The sequence below is a fragment of the Aplysia californica genome, unplaced genomic scaffold (genome assembly GCF_000002075.1).
Source record: "Aplysia californica isolate F4 #8 unplaced genomic scaffold, AplCal3.0 scaffold00127, whole genome shotgun sequence".
NCBI classification, from domain to species: Eukaryota; Metazoa; Mollusca; class Gastropoda; order Aplysiida; family Aplysiidae; genus Aplysia; species Aplysia californica.
The window spans coordinates 130665-149477 of NW_004797397.1; the positions used below are offsets into that span (position 1 = coordinate 130665).

An 18813-nucleotide genomic window follows, 5' to 3' on the forward strand; every position below is an offset into this window, starting at 1 on the left:
TCATTTTGATTTTCTATGTGACATTCATAGGGTGAGATTTAAAACTTTTTTATCAGCATATATTTTATTTTCAACAAATTTGGGGATCCCTTGCCACCGGAAGTTTATGTCGCCATGTTGAATGCTTCTGGAAGCGAGTTGGACTAAGCAATAGAAATGAAGCTGAAACGGTTTCTTCTGCGATATTACCCTCCGGGTAAGTTTTGTTATTTATATTTCGTCTGCCTCAGAGTCAGTTTTGAATGTTGCCTCTATGGTGTTGATAAAAGCTTAGAAAAGGGATGTGAACCTCGAGTAAGTAAAGACCGAGATTGAATAATGTGTCTGCAGAGTTGGCGTCCGTTAGTGGTGGCGTCAGCTGGGGCCGGCATTTGTTCGCGATTTTGACGCGACAATAAGTAGGCAAAGACTGACGTCTTCAGTCTACTGAGCATGAACACCAACATCTTCATTTTTTCATTATGTTGTTTTTATTAGTCTATATTCTCTGATGTAGTTAATGTAGGCCTACTACAAGTATCAGGACTCCAGGCTCCAGGCCCAGGTTAATTCATTCTTAGGCGACAAGTTTACAGTCGAACCTGTTAACAGAAACCTGTTTAAAACTGAAACCTGTCTTAACGGAATCTCCCCGTCCCCCCCTTGATATAGATTTATTCCTCTTTAAGGTATTTTTTTACTTTCCCTCCCGTCTCACACTCAGCTACCAGTTGTCTATTTTCTACTAAATATTTGATTGTTTTTGACCGAGATAGACGTGCTTTGGACCAATCGGGGGGTACCAGGGGGGCCTGCCCAACTGGGGTAAAAGAAAATCTGGGGGGTTACAGGGGGGCATGCCCCCCTGTTTTTACCCATAATTTGATATTTTACAGTTAGATTTGAAATTGTCTTGAAAATAATTGATTTGCGACAGTTTTAGTGGCTTTATGTGTGATCTGCAGCAAACAGTACTGCAGTTTGACCCCTGAAACAGTGCATCTGTGTGCAGGAGTGAAAGTAAAAATTTACCCTCTTTAATTGCCTGTATAAAACAGAAACCTGTTCAACGTGGAATTTTACGGAAAGAAAAATATTTGCTACCTTCCGAGGGGTGCAATTTGAGGGTAGATGTTACCCCACCCACGTGAGCTCTGAGAGATAAAGATGATCAGGGTGGTGTTGGTGGGAAATCTCATGAGTGCCAGTGAAAGTGCTCGAGTGGCCCTCCAGCACGAAAACTTTCATTGGTCGTAGCCAGAGGTGTGAAATTAGTTTGACCAATGTTTGCCACCTTGATCATACAGCCAGCCGAGAAAAGAGTTCCTGGAATTATTGTTGCATGGCAATGAGGGGTGGCATTTGTTGACTGTGCTTGTTACACCGATGGGTTGGGCTAAGGGGAAAGCAAAGAAGATGTTCAAACGTTTCTGTTTTTAATCCGTCAAACAGTGGTCCTATAAAATGCTAGCACTGGTAGAGGATAGGAGCTGAGAGGTGTGAAGTTTTGACCACTGCTTGCTACGGACAAGCAACCCCTGAACCCACCGACTTGACCTTTGTAATGAAATCTCCCCACTAAATTCCCCTTCTATCTAAGACGGAATTTTTTTTTTGGCTCCCTTGCGATTCCGTTTTACACATGTTCCACTGTAATTTCTTCACTGTTAAGAAAATATAAACAAAAACGCTGCATTTATTGTTGTTAAAATTCTAGTAATAAATCTGCCATTCTATGAAATGAAAATGTTGATCCCCTGATGCTTTTTTTTTTAGGGGGGGGGGAGTGGGGGTTTAGAGGGTTGATGCTGTTTAATTTTTTATCTTCAAAATGGCGTACTATTGATTGCCGTAGAGTCTATATATATATGATGTGCCGCGTGGGTAGCATTTTTAATCACACGCGCGCAACGGCGATCGCGGCACTGTCAGAGCGGCACACGTGTCCGGTACCAAACTGCCTATTGGAAGAGGCTAGCGGTACTTCTCGACGGCTCTAGACTGCCAGGCCAGCAGTACTTATATGACAGCTAGACGGCTGGGCTAGCTGTACTTATAGTATGATGGCTAGACTGACAAAAGCAAAAAATAGGCTTACTGAATAGTTAATAAATTTTTAGTTTGCAATATCTAAAGTATTGTATTTGAGATGAAACCAAAAGGTGCTTTACTGACAGTGCATGTATTTTTAAAACTCTTTTTATCTGGTCGGAACCACTGTGCTGGTGAGCCGCTGACAGCGGCTCTGGCATATATATTCCTGTATGACAACCTCGACATCAAATTACTTTCAGCGTTTGCCGAAAACAGGTCTCCCATTCATTACATGAAGAACTATCAAAATACGTTTGGCTCGTTTCAATTAAATGACCCATTTAATGACATATTTTGTCATTTTTAGATTCAGCACCAAAAAAGGGCCCCTCAGAGATAAAGAGTTAGACTTGAATAATTACTAATGAGACCTGTGTACTCAACAGATTTCGGTCAAAAAAGCTGTTCTACCCGAGTACTGCTAGACTGCAGGCTAGGCCAGCCACTTCGTTTTTTGTTTGTTTGTTTAAATTTTTCGTTTGCTTGTTAGTCGTTGGTTGTTGCTTTTTTGTTATCGTCTCCATTATTAAATTATCTACGAGCTTGTCCTTGCCTTGTGTGAATTCAGCATAAATGCAGGTCAACTTCAGAGGTCAAGGCCTATATATATGTATTTTATAAAATATTATAAAATATTTTTTTTCTTTTCCTCAGGTATTATCCTTGAGTATGAGCAAGGAGGCATACTCAAGACAAAGTCTATAGATCTACTAGACCTTTCACCTACGTGAGTCAATTAGTCGATGATCTTGAAATTAAATTTGAAGTTTTTAATTGTTGGCCTATGTTTACTTTGAAAACTCAAAGTTCAATGTCAATCTTCATATATATAATATCCTGGGATTATTTTATGAATATTGCATGAAGAACTCAGCAGTTTAACACTTGATACACTATACTATAGCGGCATCTGCTCATTCATTTTCTATTAAAATATAATGAATAATAATAAGAGGTTCTACACTATGAACTATGTGTGAACAGAGCTGACAGAGTGTGTGATTAATATTTTTATTTCAGATTTGACTCTATATAATGTAAAGAAACATAAATTTAAAATCTTCTTTTTATTAAAAGGGAATTGACAATGACTAAAAATTTTTCCTTTGATTTGAAGTGAAACATATTTTTGTAAAATTTCAACAAACACCAAAGTCCAATTCAAATTAGATTATTTTTGTTTTTCCCCACAGGACAGAGATTGATAAAGTAGTTGAAGAAATCACGGAGAAGGAGCCACTCATAACTCCGTCCAAAGTGGATCAAGTGAAGAAACTCATTGTCCGTATCCTTTCATACCCCCGTGCCTGTAGGGCTAATGTCAAGGATATGGGGAGTCCTCTTTTTTACAGCTTTGGAAACAAACTTTTCTAACGATTGGGGAAGGAAAGAATTCTTTAGAAGAAATAAAAGAAATGATTTCGTAGCCTTTTCGCATCGTGTAGCTTTCACGGTGCGCTTTCCTGAAGAACGCCATTTGAGCCCTAGTGCAATGTCATTTATTTTCTTTTGGCTTTTTCTGCTCACTGCTGACATCCCAGCTCTGTATGCCTTTCCTGTGCACATTTCCTACTGCCACCTAAAGGTTTTCTGTATCCGTGGTGTTGTTTTCAGCTTACTGACTCTTTTTGAGAACATGCTTCTCTCATAGTTAGGTATGTTTCGAACTAATAGTGTCAGATTTACTGGACCCCATGACCACATCCACCAGCTTGAAGGCCTGTTTCTTGACAACATTGGCCCTCTGTTCCTGCTGGGTGTTTTCTCAAGAATAAATCTAGATGTTACCAAGTGGTTCCAACACTTCCTCCACTTTAGCCTGAAGGAAAATGCGGGTTCTCTTAGTCTAGAGATAAGGTGTCTGCCTCTCATTCTATGAGTCCCGGTTTCGAAACCTGACAGCGACGGAAAATGTTCTTCTCTGAAAAGAAGTTATCCTTTCACCTTCTTTCCTGCTCTCTGATCATGTTCTTACATCTGATTTTGTCTCCACTTTCTGCCCTATCCCCGCTCTACCCCTTTGCCTCCTCTTCTGGACTCTTTCTGCTGCCTTTATACTGCTTCTCCTTGGCTCCTTCTTACTGCTGTCATTCAGCCACACCCCTGATCGCAGGGTAGGTAAGATCTAACACCTAGTCTTCTCGGATAAGGACGAAAAAATCTCGTTTGCAGGTGAGGAAAATTTGTATGAAACGTCACTCCCAAGGATGCAATGTCACACCCAGATGGAGGGTTTCAAACCTGTGGTCTTAATGTAGCAAGTTCAGATAGTTTTCAGTGCTCCCCACTTTTTTGCTTCATTCATATCAGATGTGAATATTAAAAATCTGAGGTCCCACCCTATAAATGACCAGATAACCTTAAAGTGCTGAAAGCGACACAAAGTTTGTATTGTCTCTCTCCTCTCTTGCTCTGTTTGACTCCCAGTGGAGCATAGGTCATCAACAACATTTCTCCAGTGAAGCCTGTCCTGTGCATCCTTTTCTAGCTGTTTCCATGATGTCCCCGCCTTTTCCATTTCCGCTTGTACTGCTCACCTTAATGTCATCTTTGGTCTTTCTTTCTTACATTTTCCTTGTGGATTCCACGTCAAAGCCTGTCTGATGATGCTTGTCAGGGGTCTCCTCAGGGTGTGCCCAACCCATTTCCATTTCTTCGCGTGTATGTCTTCCTTCACTGGCCTTTGGCTTTTTCTTTCCCACAGTTGAGCCTTTGTGACTCGATCGTACCACTTAATCAGTTGTCTGTTGTATTGTATGCAATGCATAAAGTTTAATCTTAGTAAGATGTAACCACATTTAAGAACTCACACTTTGAACGTTGCCTGCCTTGACTGCTGCCCAGGACTTCAAGAGAAGATTGCTCAACGAGACGATCATCATTTTTATCTCTTCAAGGTAATTATTGTACTACTACTTTGACCATGAGCATCTTCAGAAAGAAGATCATCCTCCGCAAGTGTCTGCACTTGCAGTGAGTGCTCAGAATTTTGTCTCACTGTCCGATTCAGACTCCTCTCTGGTCTCCTGGCAGAGCACAATGCTCATAGATAAATATATATATGTGAGACTCATTATTATATATATAGTAAAGAGCACTAGAAGCTTTTAGAAATATTGACAAATATTACCATTTTGTACTTCACTTGTAATATTGGTTCCTCACTGGGGTTTCTTGTAGATAAACAGTTGCTTGAACAAGACTACACTCTAAGGTCAATGACCTGTTGTGTCCAGTACTCTCTGGCCTTAAGTAGTTGAAGAAATCAGTTACATCATTGTATTCTTTTGCTTGGGAGGTCTATTATGTCTATATTGTGAACAGTTATAATTTACCACTATTTATTATTATTATTTCATTATGTCTGAATAGTATCTGATGGTGAATACTATATAATTTTGTGTGAATCTTTGATCGTTGCATTTAAATATGTAAATAGTTTACATTTGTATAATTATATGAATATTTTATGCTTGTAAAATCTTATGTTATGAAATCATACAAACCATGTGAAGTGGGTGCTTGGAGGGTGTTCTGGTGTGGTTTGCTTCTTCTTTCCTATCAAACGTCTATCGTCTTTATCTCCCCTACTTCTTTTTTTGTGATTGTCGCTCTCTTGTAACACCTCTAATCTTCGGCACTTATATATGACCTTATTATGTTGCAAGTGCCGTAAAACTCTTACTAAACTGAAACTAAACCGTGTGAATTGTGAATAATGTCCTGTGCAAGGTTGGTGGCATTAACCGTCGCTGTTCTTCTGTAGGTGCTGAGAGCTCACATCCTCCCTCTGACTAACGTGGCCTTCAACAAGTCGGGCTCAAGGTCAGTTTGAGATGACGTTTAAATATCTGCATCAGGTCAAAGTTACCACTCACCCTATCTGAGTATCTTATCGACTGTATTTATTTATATATATATATAAATATATGTGATATAATAACACGACGCGGTGGAATCAGGCTCTCGTCAATTTTTTGGACATGTAGAGTTATTGGTATTTCCTTAGCTTGAGAGACCATGGAAACTGAAAAATTGCATTTTTTTGGCCTTTAATCAAAGTTTTTTTGTAAAATCCACACAGAAATGTGTTCTTTAATGGGCATGAAAGAGGTTGAGCCAAAAAACAAAATTTAATAAAAATTAACAAACCTGCGGAAAAATGCCAGTTTCTTCGCTTTGATTATTTTTACGAGCGCCTGATTTCTCCACGCTGCCTCATATATGTGTGTATATATTTATATATTTGTTGCTTTTTCTGTTTGCCCTGGCCAGTTTCATCACGGGCAGCTATGACAGAACTTGCAAGGTGTGGGACACGAGCTCGGGCGAGGAAGTTCACACGCTGGACGGTCACCGTAATGTTGTCTACGCCATATCCTTCAATAATCCTTACGGGTATGTCTCACTGTCTCTCCGGTAGAAAGGGAGAAACAGATATTGATTGTTGGTGGTTGGCGGATGTGGTCTGCTTCTTCTTTTCTATCAAACATCTATCGTCTTTATCTCCCCTTCCTCCTTTTTTGTGTTTGTTACTCACTTGTAACACCTATAATCTTCTGGCACTCATATGACCTTATGCAGTTGTGAGCGCAGTAAAACCTCTACTAGAACTAAAATATATTGATCGCATGATTTAGTATGCATCTTTCAATAACTGAATTGTGCAAATTGTAAGCTTGAGAATTCACAGTCAGATTATGATTAGTGCTTTTGAAGATAAAGAAAATATGAGAAGTTTCCGGAGTTGTTGAACATGTTTTGTTTCTTTCTTTATTATATTCACCATTCAGAAGCTTTCTGTAGTGTAAGTTTTCCCCAGAGTATTTTTGAGGTGCTACCTCTATTTTCTGAATCGTGTTGGAGAGAGCTTGCTGTGTTGAGATAAATGCTCTTTTAGTTTTTTAGTAGAGGTTTTACGGCGATCGCAACTGCATAAGGTCATATGAGCGCCAGAAGGTTAGAGGTGTTGCAAGAGAGTAACAAACATAAAAAAGAAAAAGGGGAGATAAGGACGATAAATGTTTGATAGAAAAGAAGGAGCAAACCACACCAGAGCACCCGCCAACCACCCAAATGCTCTATACAAATGCCATACAAAATTAGTAGTAGTAGTAGTTGTTGTAGTAATAGTAGTAGCAGTAGTAGTACCATTCTTGTTATTCTTATTATGTTTTTAAAGCGTTATACCTGACCTTCTGCATGACCTTCTATAAATAGGTGATCATACCATACTGCTGTGCCAAGGCAGAGCGACATATCTGCGCTTTTTATGATTTTGAGTTACGTCGCGCTGCCATTGGAAATATATGGGCATGGCACTTCAGTTACGTCTGTTTGCCACTTTGAAACATCCTATTTGTAGTGATTTTAACAAAGTTACAAAAATAAAACAATTTTTGCCGATACGTCTGTCTGCCTTGGCACGGCTGCATAGTGGATCAATTAGTTTTGTGACTGACAGTGTAAATTTTTATCATAAAGTGATTATTGCTGTTTGTACGTGGTTAACTGTTATAGTTGTGTTAACCTTGACATTATTTTTCTAACCCCTCCACACCCACGTCACCCCCACCCCCCCCCCCCCCCCCCCCCACCTCAGGGACAAGATTGTGACGGGTTCCTTTGACAAGACATGTCGTATCTGGAGTTTTGACAGCGGCAAGTGTTACAATGTCTACAAGGGCCACACAGCTGAAATTGTGAGTCGGATCTTTTCCTGCAGTCTCACATCCAAAACTACTTTACATACAATATAGGCTATTCTTTGGATACACAAGTATTCACACACAGTTTTGTTTTGGGGTTTTTTTTTGAGTAAAGAGAAGCACTTCGACATCATGAGGGTAATTGAGTGATGGGAAAAAGTAAGACAGACAAGCAGAAACAACAGAGGGAAAATAAAGAAGTAGGACCTACCAGTAGTGCCCTCCAACCACCCGCACTCACATACAGTATACCGCATTGACACACAAATTCTCATACACAATCTACCCTAGAGATACACCGTATCATATACTCTTTGGACACACATATACTCACACTCAGTATACTGCATTGACTCACAAATTCTCATACAATACATAATCTACCCTAGAGATACACCAAATATATATACTGTTTGGACACACATATACTCACACATAGCGTACCGCATAGAAGCCCTAATTCTCATACACAATCTACCCTAGAGATACACCGTATCATATACTCTTTGGACACACATATACTCACACACAGTATACTGCATTGACTCACAAATTCTCATACAATACACAATCTACCCTAGAGATACACCATATCATATACTCTTTGGACACACATATACTCGCACACAGTTTACTGCATTGACTCACAAATTCTCATACACAATCTACCCTAGAGATACACCGTATATATACTATTTGGACACACATATACTCGCACACAGTTTACTGCATTGACTCACAAATTCTCATACACAATCCACCCTAGAGATACATCGTATATATACTCTTTTGGCACACAAATACTCACACATTATGGTGTCCGTACTCACATGCCTATTTCACATGCGTTGTTATTGTTTTCGTGGCTCAGTAAAGGTGTCATGTATGTAGAGCGCTTGGAGGTTATACTTGTATGGGATAGAGCACTATAGAAATGTAATCTATTATTATAAAGAAATTGGAGAAACAGGCATTTTTCTGCCAGTTTGGAAATCTTTATCAAATTGTTTTGTTTTTTTGGCTTAACCTCTTTCAAGTCCATATAAATACACATTTCCAGGTGAATTTTACTGAAAAACATTGATCAAAGGCCCAAATGAGGTCATTTTTCAGTTTTAGACTCTTTAGCTCTTGAAGTTACCATACTTTGGCAGCTATTTTCTCGCTAATTTCACTACTAAAATCAGGCGACCTCAATTCCTTCAATTGCAAAAATTTTGAACTCTATTCAAGATAAATGGATATTTATTTCATCGGAACCAAGGCAAATAAATCAGCTTTCAGGTGATATCAATAACTACACCTGCCCAAAAACTGACAAGCGCCTGATTCCACCGCGTCTTGACACATTTTGTACCTCCCTTACAGGTGTGTGTGAGCTTCAACCCTCAGAGCACGCTGATTGCCACAGGCTCCATGGACACCACATGCCGTTTGTGGGATGTGGAGAAGGGCACGGAAGTGGCCACTTTCCAGGTCGGTGAAATGTTGCCCGTTCGTTGCTTGTATTTTTTAATTATTATTATAGTAGAGGGTTTTATGGCGCTCGCAACTGCATAAGGTCATATGAGCGCCAAGGGGTGGGTGTCAAAAGAGAAGTCTTTACAGGGAATCAGACTTAGACTGCTCACCTCTCTAGCTTCAACAGCACAAGGTCTGCTTCGACTATCAAGGCACCCCGAAATAGCAGGTCACAAGAGAGTGACAAACATACAAAAGAAGTAGAGGAAAATGACAATAGTAAGAATCAGGAAAGAAAAAGCAGCAGTTCCCTTTTGAATATCAGGCACAGTTATGAGCGTGACATGAGTCAGCCCATTTACAATTCTACTATGCTTGAACGAGAAATGTCCCCCCTTTGGGAATGGCCTAAAGACACTTCAGTCAGTGGCACTGCCCGGGGGGTTGCTCGTATTTGCACTGTATGCTTCCTGGGAAGCTGAGAATGTTTCTCAGTGTTCTATGGTCTGCTGGGATAATAATAATATACAGTCAAACCTGCCCTGACAGCCACCTCTATAAGACGGCCACCTGTACAAACGGCTACTTTCCATTCTCCCCCTTGCATTTTTTCTATATAATTTAACTGTGTAAAACGGGCACCTGTCCAACGCAGCCAAGGCCACCTTATTTTAACACACAACCCCTATCACATTAAGCAATAACACCTGTCTTAGACGGCCACCATATTTTAACACACAACCCCTATCACATTAAGCAATAACACCTGTCTTAGACGGCCACCGAATTGACTTCATTGCGTTGAGTGATAAATTGTGCATTGGCCCCTGGTGTTGTGGGCGAGCCGTCATAATTCAATCACCTGTTGTTGTTGTTGTTAGGTAGTCCCTCCAACCGATCATGTTGCGTAGGCCCCTCCCACTGTTGACCAATAGCTACCAATTTTCAGCTGCTGGTGAGGTAAGCATGTGATCCTTCAAAACCCATAAGCCCCGCCCAGAACTCATACACAAATCGTAAGTGAGATGAGTGGTCACTGTTTACCCAGTCTGTAACAATGGATGTTAACGTGAACTTGTGACAGAAGCGTCGCTCGTTCTCCGAGTGGTGGCGACCCATGTGTTTGTTTTAACATGGCACTCGGTCTTCCTCGTCTGACACATTTCATTTTATAGTCACCCTTGTGCAAAATCACCAACGAAATAAAAAATACAAACAAAATACAAACCAACAACAACAACAGTTAAGACCACAACAATGCGGCTTCTTTCGATTGGGACCTCAGATGGGAATTGTTTGTTTTCTTCATCTTGATCAGTCCTGCCTAAGACGGCCACCTGTCTTATTCGGCCACTTTTCTCCTTGACAATGAGTGGCCGTCTTACACAGGTTTGACTGTAGTGTAAAGTGCATAGAGCTTGCTTTCGAGTGGGGACATGCGCTATACAAGAAATGCTATTTATTATTATTATTATTATTTGCAGGGGTTTGCAACCTACCCACTTGGTGCCTATCAAAAATCTATCGTCTTTATCTCCCTTCCTTCTTTTTTTGTGTTTGCTACTCTCTTGTAACACCTCTAATCTTCAGCACTTATATGACCTTATTGTGTTGCAAGTGCCATTGAACACTTACTAAAACTAAAAAAACACTTGGTCATAACCCACCCCTCATACCATTACCACAATCCACTCCATAATAACTCAGCCCCCCAGGAACCAGTTTAATAGTAAGTCAGTGGGTGGTTGGCGGGTGCTCTGGCGTGGTTTGCTTCTTCTTGCCTATGAAGCATCTGTCGTCCTTATCTCCCCTTCTTCTTTTTTATGTTTGTTACTCTCTTGTAACACCTCTAATCTTCTGGCGCTCATATGACCTTATGCAGTTGGGAGCACCATAAAACCTCTACTTCAAAAATTAAAAAAAATAAGTCACCCTTCACACCTCTATCCAAAACCCCACTCCATCATATCCCTTCTCTCACACTCTCACCACCAACTCACTCAATAGTCATCCACACTATAACCGAGTGCTCATAATATGACCTTATGCAGTTGCGAGCTCTGTAAAACTCTTACTAAAATCAGAAAAAACCACTATCGCCCAAACCCACTGGATAGCAACCCACCCCATGTGGGTGGTTGGCAGGTGCTCTGGTGTGGTTTGTTTCTTCTTTCCTATCAAACATCTATCGTCCTTATCTCCCTCCCTTTCTTCTTTTTTATGTTTGTTACTCTCTTGTAAGATCTTCTGGCGCTCATATGACCTTATGCAGTTTGGAGGGCCGTAAAACCTCTACTTAAACTAAACAATAGTCTTCCACTCTATAACCGCGTGCTCAAATGACCTTATGCAGTTGTGAGCGCTGTAAAACTCTTACTAAACCCCCCCCCCCCCAAAAAAAAACCCACTATCACTCAAACCCACCCCACACATTGTCATCCCTTTAGCCATTGGTTCCACTACATGTTGTTTGCTTTTGTTCATCCACATGGATGGATGGAGGGTGCTACTGGAAAGTCCTGCTCCTTTTCTCTTCATTTGTTGTTTCTGTCTATCGTTGTTCGTTTTACTTCTTCCCTTCTCTATATGACCACTATTGTGTCTTCCTACTTCTATTTACCCAAACTCAATCAAACTGGAAAGTGGGTGGTTGGCGGGTGCTCTAGTGTGGTCTCCTTCTTCTTTCCTATCAAATATAATATATCGTCCTTATCTCCCCTCCTTCTTTTTTGTGTTTGTTACTCCCTTGTAACTCCCCTAATCTTCGGCGTTTATTTGACCTTATTGTGTTGCAAGTGCCGTAAAACTCTTATTAAAATTTAACCAACTGGAAACTTGTTCGTCCGCAGGGCCACACAGGGGAGATTATCTCTCTGTCCTTCAGCTCGACGGGTACGGAGGTGATCACCGCCTCGTTTGACCACACGGTGTCTCTGTGGGACGTGCGATCAAACAAGTACGTTTCACGCTTTATGTCAATCAAAACACTTCACGTGCTGTTTCTTTGTTTATTATTATATCCACTATTGAGAAGCCTTAATCTGTAGTGTCAGTTTTCCCCATAGTGTTTTTGGGGTGCTACCTCTTCATTCTGAATAGTGTTGGAGAGAGCTTGCTGTGTAGAGATAAATGCTCTATACAAATGCCATACAATACTAGTAGTGGTAGTAGTAGTAGTTCCTTTCTTCCTTCTTCCCTTTCTATCCCCATTTCCTGCATCCTGATGATTGCGTGGTGTTCTGCTGTCTCCCTGTCTTCCTCATCCCGCAACTTTATCCTCCAGGGTCTTCAACACTTCTCCTTAGTCCAATTTCACCTCACCATCAACCACGACACTGCGTGCCTATTGTGGCGTCGGTGGCCTAGTGGTTAGGCTCTCGGACTCGCAACCGTAAGGTCGTGGGTTCGAATCCCGTCCTGGGCCCGACGTTGTGTCCTTGGGAAAGGCACTTTACAGGAATTTTCCTCACTTCACCCAGGTGGGAATGGGTACCCGGCTATAGACAGCGAAAGATCTTGTCAGTTTGTTAGTGTTTGAGCGCTTAATCGGCTGCTCGCACTGTATGCTTCCCGGGAAGCTGAGAATGTTTCGGAGTGTACTATGGTCTGCTGGGGTAATAATATAGTGTAAAGCGCATAGAGCCTGCTGTTGAGCGGTGATATGCGCTATACAAATGCTATCTATTATTATTATTATTATCAGCCTCCTCATTGCCCTTCACTCCAGTCCTCAATGTTACCCATCAATTTTGTATTCCTAACTTGTACAGCCGCCTGTTGTATACCATGTGGTATTTCAAGTTTTGTGTCAATCCAATCATATGTTTGCTTGTTTGTTTGTTTGTTTGTTCAGACGTATCCACACCCTGATTGGTCACAAAGCAGAGATCAGCAGCGCCCAGTTCAACTTTGACTGCTCCCTCATCGCCACAGGGTCTATGGACAACACCTGCAAGCTGTGGGACCGAGCGTCTGGTGAGTAGAGATGCTAGTTTCAGTTGCTTGCACAATTGCCAACAGCACCAGGCCATATGCAATTGTCTGGGTATAGCAGAAGCTGACATGGTCTCTGGCAATCGATTTGAGGCAAGTGTCTATTCTTAGTGTGCACTGTGTGAGGGTGCGGTTGCGGAGCAGTTAGTGCACTTGTCTCCGAAGCGGAAAGTCCGGGATCGAACCTCGGTTCAGACACGGATTTTTTTCGCCCCCTCCTGCCCACCCAGCAGTAATGAGTACCTGACTTTCGAGTTGGAGAGTAAAGGCGGCGTGGAAAGGAACTGGCCGTCCTACCACAATATGACGAAGGCCCAGGAAGTTGTCTCACTAACAAGGCAGTCCCCAATGTCCAGATCGGATGCAGGAACATCTTTACTTTTACTTTTACTGAAAACAAACTGAACTAAACCGAACCGATCCAGTCTTCCAGTGGGCACTTTGACACCTCTAATCTTCAGCACATATTTGACCTAATTGGGGTGCAAGTGCCGTAAAACTCTCCTATTGAAATAAAACTAAGACTGAACTAAACTCTGACCTTAAGCTCTGTCTCCCTTGATATTATTTCCTGAAAAGTAAAACCCTCACTCTGACATTAACACTTCGCCGCATCAACTCGCCGGTCGGCGATGTCTTCCACCCAGTTTCTTTGGATTTTCCCCAAAATGCCATTGCCTTTGATGGCAAGAGTTTTTACTATATGAGCCTTGTGGCGGCAAAGTGTTAAGCCCTGTCTCCCTTGATATTATTTCCCGAAATGTAAAACCCTCACTCTGACATTAAGCACTGTCTCCCTTGATATTATTTCCCGAAATGTAAAACCCTCACTCTGACATTAAGTAAGCACTGTCTCCCATGTTATATTTCCTGAAATGTAAAACCCTCACTCTGACATTAAGTAAGCACTGTCTCCCATGTTATATTTCCTGAAATGTAAAACCCTCACTCTGACATTAAGTAAGCACTGTCTCCCTTGATAATATATTTCCAGAAATTTGTAAAACCCTCACTTTGACATTAAGCACTGTCTCCCATATTCTCTCCCCTCGTTGCAGGACGCTGCATCTCCACGTTGCGTGGCCACTCGGACGAGATCCTGGACGTTGGCTTTGACTGCATCGGTCAGCGGGTGATCACGGCTTCGGCCGACAACACCGCCATCTGTTACAGCGCGGTGACCAATCAGCAGCTTTCCAAGTTTGTCGGCCACGAGGGAGAGATATCCAAGGTGACCCTCCCACAACGTCTTCACCTCTTTTCTTCTTTTTCTTTTTTTTTCTTTTTCTTTTTTTCTTCTTTCTTTCCTTTTTTTTTTTGCTTTGCTTGTTTTATTTTGTTTTGTTTTTCACGTGTTCTCATTTTGGTTCTGAAATTTGCAAGTTACGTAAAAATGTGTCACTGTACAAATTGGTATGCCTCGAGAAAAACAAAACAAGTAAAAGGGGAATTGTTGTTTGGACTGTAATGATGTTGATGATAAGGATGATGAAGATAACGATGATGATAAACTTCTTTTCGTGGGTTGTTGGCGGGTGCTCTGGTGTAGTTTGCTTCTTCTTTCCTGTCAAACATCTATTGTCCTGTTCTCTCCTCCTTCTTTTTTGTGTTTGTTACTCTCTTGTAACACCTCTAATCTTCGGCACTTATATGACCTTATTGTGTTGCAAGTGCCGTAAAACTCTCATTAAAACTAAAAACCTCTTTTCTTCTTTATGTTGTCTTTTGTGCCTCTAAGTGGGTCCTGGTCATGTGACTCCTTGACAACATCACCTCTTTTCTATATATCTATAAGATAAAATAAGATAAGATAAGATAATACTTTATTATCCCAGAGGGAAATTTTTCTTGGCTGTACAGGACCGTAAAAACACATGCAGGTATACATACAAAATCTAATTTATATATTACTCTCATTAAAATTCAACATGAAAAGAGAAGTAAAGCTGACAAAAATGTGCATATCACATCAGATGCATCATTCAACCACATGCAGGAATTTGATTACAAGACCTCTGGAGTTATATATACTCGTAGATACATATTCTAAAGAGCAATACACATTATGCTTATTCTGACTCTATATTATGCAGTAGTCTCTAAATACAAACACTCCATGTAAGAGTAAGAAGCTGATCCTCCAAAGACCCCACTTTTAACTCTTCATCTCCGAGGGGGGTAAACCCACCATGCTGGGGACCTCTTTTGGCACAAAATCTAAAATTAACAAATACGTCACTAAAATGATCATTGAATCGAAACAAGCGAATCTATTTTGATTGTTCTTTATCCAGTAAATGAACTCACTGTGAAAGAGACCTGTTTTCTGTGATTGTAGAAAAGTGATTTGACATTGAAGTCATCTCGAAGGAATGTGCTCAAGCCACTGCCAGCGGCTCAACAGCACAACTGCTCCAACTGCGAGCCGCTGGGAGCGGCTTGCTGGAGATAAAGAGTTAATAATAAATAAAATAATGAATAAAGATAAGTTATACTTAATTGATCCTCGTGGGGAAATTTGAGTTACAATGGTTAACCTATATATATAAATAAATAGATAATGAAATTCATAAATGGTCACTTTTAAGCACAAGAGGGCTATCCCGGAAAATGCTGTTTTGAGAAAATCAAAGGTAAAGTTTTTGCCCCTTGTTCAGTTTCTATAAAAGACAAGAAGAGTTTTCTCTATAACCAAACAAATATACACACCAACCAAATTTCTCTATAAGGGAAATGCCCACTTTTGGTGTAGGTCAAGATTTCTGGAAACCCCGGAAATTTGGACTAGCCCGCTTCTCCTTAAAAGCGACCAAATAAAATACATAGAATAGCAAATTCACAAAAGGAAGGAGGGTGGATTGAGAAAGTAAAGGCTATTTGTTATCACAGGCTCGTTTTAACTTTATCAATAACGCGGAATACTTGCGACATGCCTGTCGTGTGTCGTGTCCACAGATCACGTTCAACCCACAAGGCACTCTGGTCATGACCGCCAGCGCCGACAAAACGGCCCGACTCTGGGACCCGGAGACCGGCAACTGTCGGCAAATTCTGGAGGGCCACACGGACGAGATCTTCAGCTGTGCTTTCAACTACGAGGGCAACACAATTATTACAGGTAAGATATATACGCCATATATACATGAGCCCTATTACTTTTTTATATTCGGCCCGTACCATAATACAATAATAACTTCGTATCGGACAGTGGTACTGTCCAGCCATGGTTAAAGAGTTACTATCATGATTGTTATTGTTATTATCTTTATTTTTTAAAAGTATTATTGCAGTTTTTATTATGACTTTCATTAGTATTGTTATTATATGGTGCATAGCTGTGTTCTGCAGCATGCTCTATGGGCTTTACAGCTATTATTATTATTATATTTGATTATGATGATGATTATTATTAAGATATGTTCATTATTATTATTATTATTATTAATATAGTTATAGTTATTGTAATTGTCTGTTTATTTCCTAAATCTATTTGCTAAGGTGATTTGATAGTATATTTCGGTAGATATTTGTCTCTTTTTATTCATTCTTTAATTACATATTTTTTCTATTTTTCCCTGTGTCTCTTTGTCTGTCTATGTATTTTTATCGACCCTTTTACTTAGCTGATCCCTCCCTTTAGCGCCGTAAAACCTCTACTAAAACAAACCGTTTCTCTTGTTGTCGCTTGTTCAGGAAGCAAAGACAACACATGTCGAGTATGGAGGTGAGAGGGACTCCCGACGGAGGGGAAGCTAGACCAATGTGTGTGTGTGTGCAATGGTGGGTCAGATGGAGACAGTATTAGCGACAGTCCTGGAGAAAACAGAGCTTTTGGCCGGACACTACAACAGGAAGAACTTTATTTGTGGCCGAATATGTGTCTTCTGGCCACGTGAAACTTTAAATAAGTTGTCATTTTTTGTTTGATTTTTTATTTTACCCACAATCCTGGGATAATACAAGACTTGATGTCTTCTCGTGAATGTGTTTTGAAATTGGATCCTGAAAAGGGTGAGGGTTGGGGGGGGGGGGGGGGGAGATGGACATGTGCTGACTGTAGTGACCCCTACACTGAGGACAAGGTGTGACAAGGTGTTAATAATAATAATAATAATAATAGATAGCATTTGTATAACGCATATCCCCGCTCAGCACTAGGCTCTATGCGCTTTACACTATATTATTACCCCAGCAGACCATAGAACACTCCGAAACATTCTCAGCTTCCCGGGAAGCATACAGTGCGAGCAGCCGACTAAGCGCTCAAACACTAACAAACTGACAAGATCTTTCGCTGTCTATAGCCGGGTACCTATTCCCACCTGGGTGTTGTGTGTATTTCAACATGTTTACTGTTGTGACCCCAACACTGAGGACGAGGTGTGGCAAGGTGTTGTGTGTTTGAAGTGTCTGGTATTTCAACGTGTTTACTGTTGTGACGAAGCTTTCTTTTATCATTTCATGCTGTTAACTTGGACGTGATTGTTCTGACGCTGACTGTTGTGGTGTTGTTTCCATTTTACAACGAGGGTTTGAGCGAGCTTGGCTCAGTTTTGTTCCTGAGTGTTCTACAGTCACTAAAGTAGACATGCGGGTGGTTGGTGGGTGCTCTTGTGTGATTTGCTCCTTCTTTCCTATCAAACATCTATCGTCTTTATCTCCCCTCCTTCTTTTTTGTGTTTGTTACTCTCTTGTAACACCTCTCATCTTCGGCACTTATTTGACCTTATTGTGTGTGTTGCAAGTGCTGTAAAACTCTTACTAAAGCAAAAGCTGGCGTGGGCCCACTATTGTCCGAGTCGTTGTCTACTCTGGGTGATCTCTTTTTTTTTTCTTATTTAGATTATCAGCCAAATGTCACTTGATTGTTTATTCCATTTTTAGATATTTTTGTTGCATGACACAGTCAAAGTAATAGATTGAATTTTTTTTTTGGTGTGTTTTTTTTTATGGTGACATGTTAGACATTGTGACAGAAGAAATGTTTCATCTACGTGATGTCTTTGAGTGATGTCTTTGAGTGCCAAACTGAACCGGTAGAATTATCCTGAGTGTGAAAGAAAAAAATGAGACTGTTGTGCTATACCATATGTGAGGCAACGTGGTGGAATCAGGCTCTCGTCAATTCTTGGGCATGTGGAGTTATTGGTATCATCTTGAAGGTTGTTCACTTGGCTTTATTTGGATGAAAAAAAATATCCATTTATCTTGAATACAAGTCGAGATATTTGCAAAATAAGGAGGAGGTGGGGGTCGCCTGTTTTCAGAGGTAAAATTAGTGAGAAAATGGCCGCCAAAGATTAGTTATTTCCTTATCTTAATAGTCCGTGGTAACTGAAAATTTACTTTTTTTGTGCCTTTAATCAACGTTTTTCAGAAAAGTCCACAAAGAAATGAGTTCTTTAATGGGCATGAAAGGTGTTGAACCAAAAACAAAACATTTGATAAAAATTCACAAACCTGCGGACGAATGCAAGTTTCTTTGCTTTGATTATTTTGACGAGAGCCTGATTCCGCCACGCTGCCTCACATATTATTGCTAGCTTGTTCTGAAGGTAGTTAATTAGAACCTATAGAG

The 18813-nt window shown here is 40.6% G+C and overlaps 1 protein-coding gene across 1 annotated transcript; it reads left to right on the top strand.

The window, feature by feature from the left end:
• The first annotated feature begins 18 nt into the window (after positions 1-18).
• LOC101850556 (dynein assembly factor with WDR repeat domains 1) lies at positions 19-17218 on the top strand. Its single transcript, XM_005096348.3, has 13 exons — positions 19-196; positions 2728-2800; positions 3267-3358; positions 4918-4970; positions 5840-5898; positions 6349-6471; positions 7676-7775; positions 9150-9257; positions 12092-12198; positions 13096-13217; positions 14294-14466; positions 16191-16353; positions 16929-17218. The coding sequence occupies exons 1-13, from the start codon at positions 157-159 to the stop codon at positions 16961-16963; spliced, it is 1248 nt and encodes a 415-aa protein (XP_005096405.1). The 5' UTR covers positions 19-156; the 3' UTR covers positions 16964-17218.
• The last annotated feature ends 1595 nt before the right edge of the window (positions 17219-18813 follow it).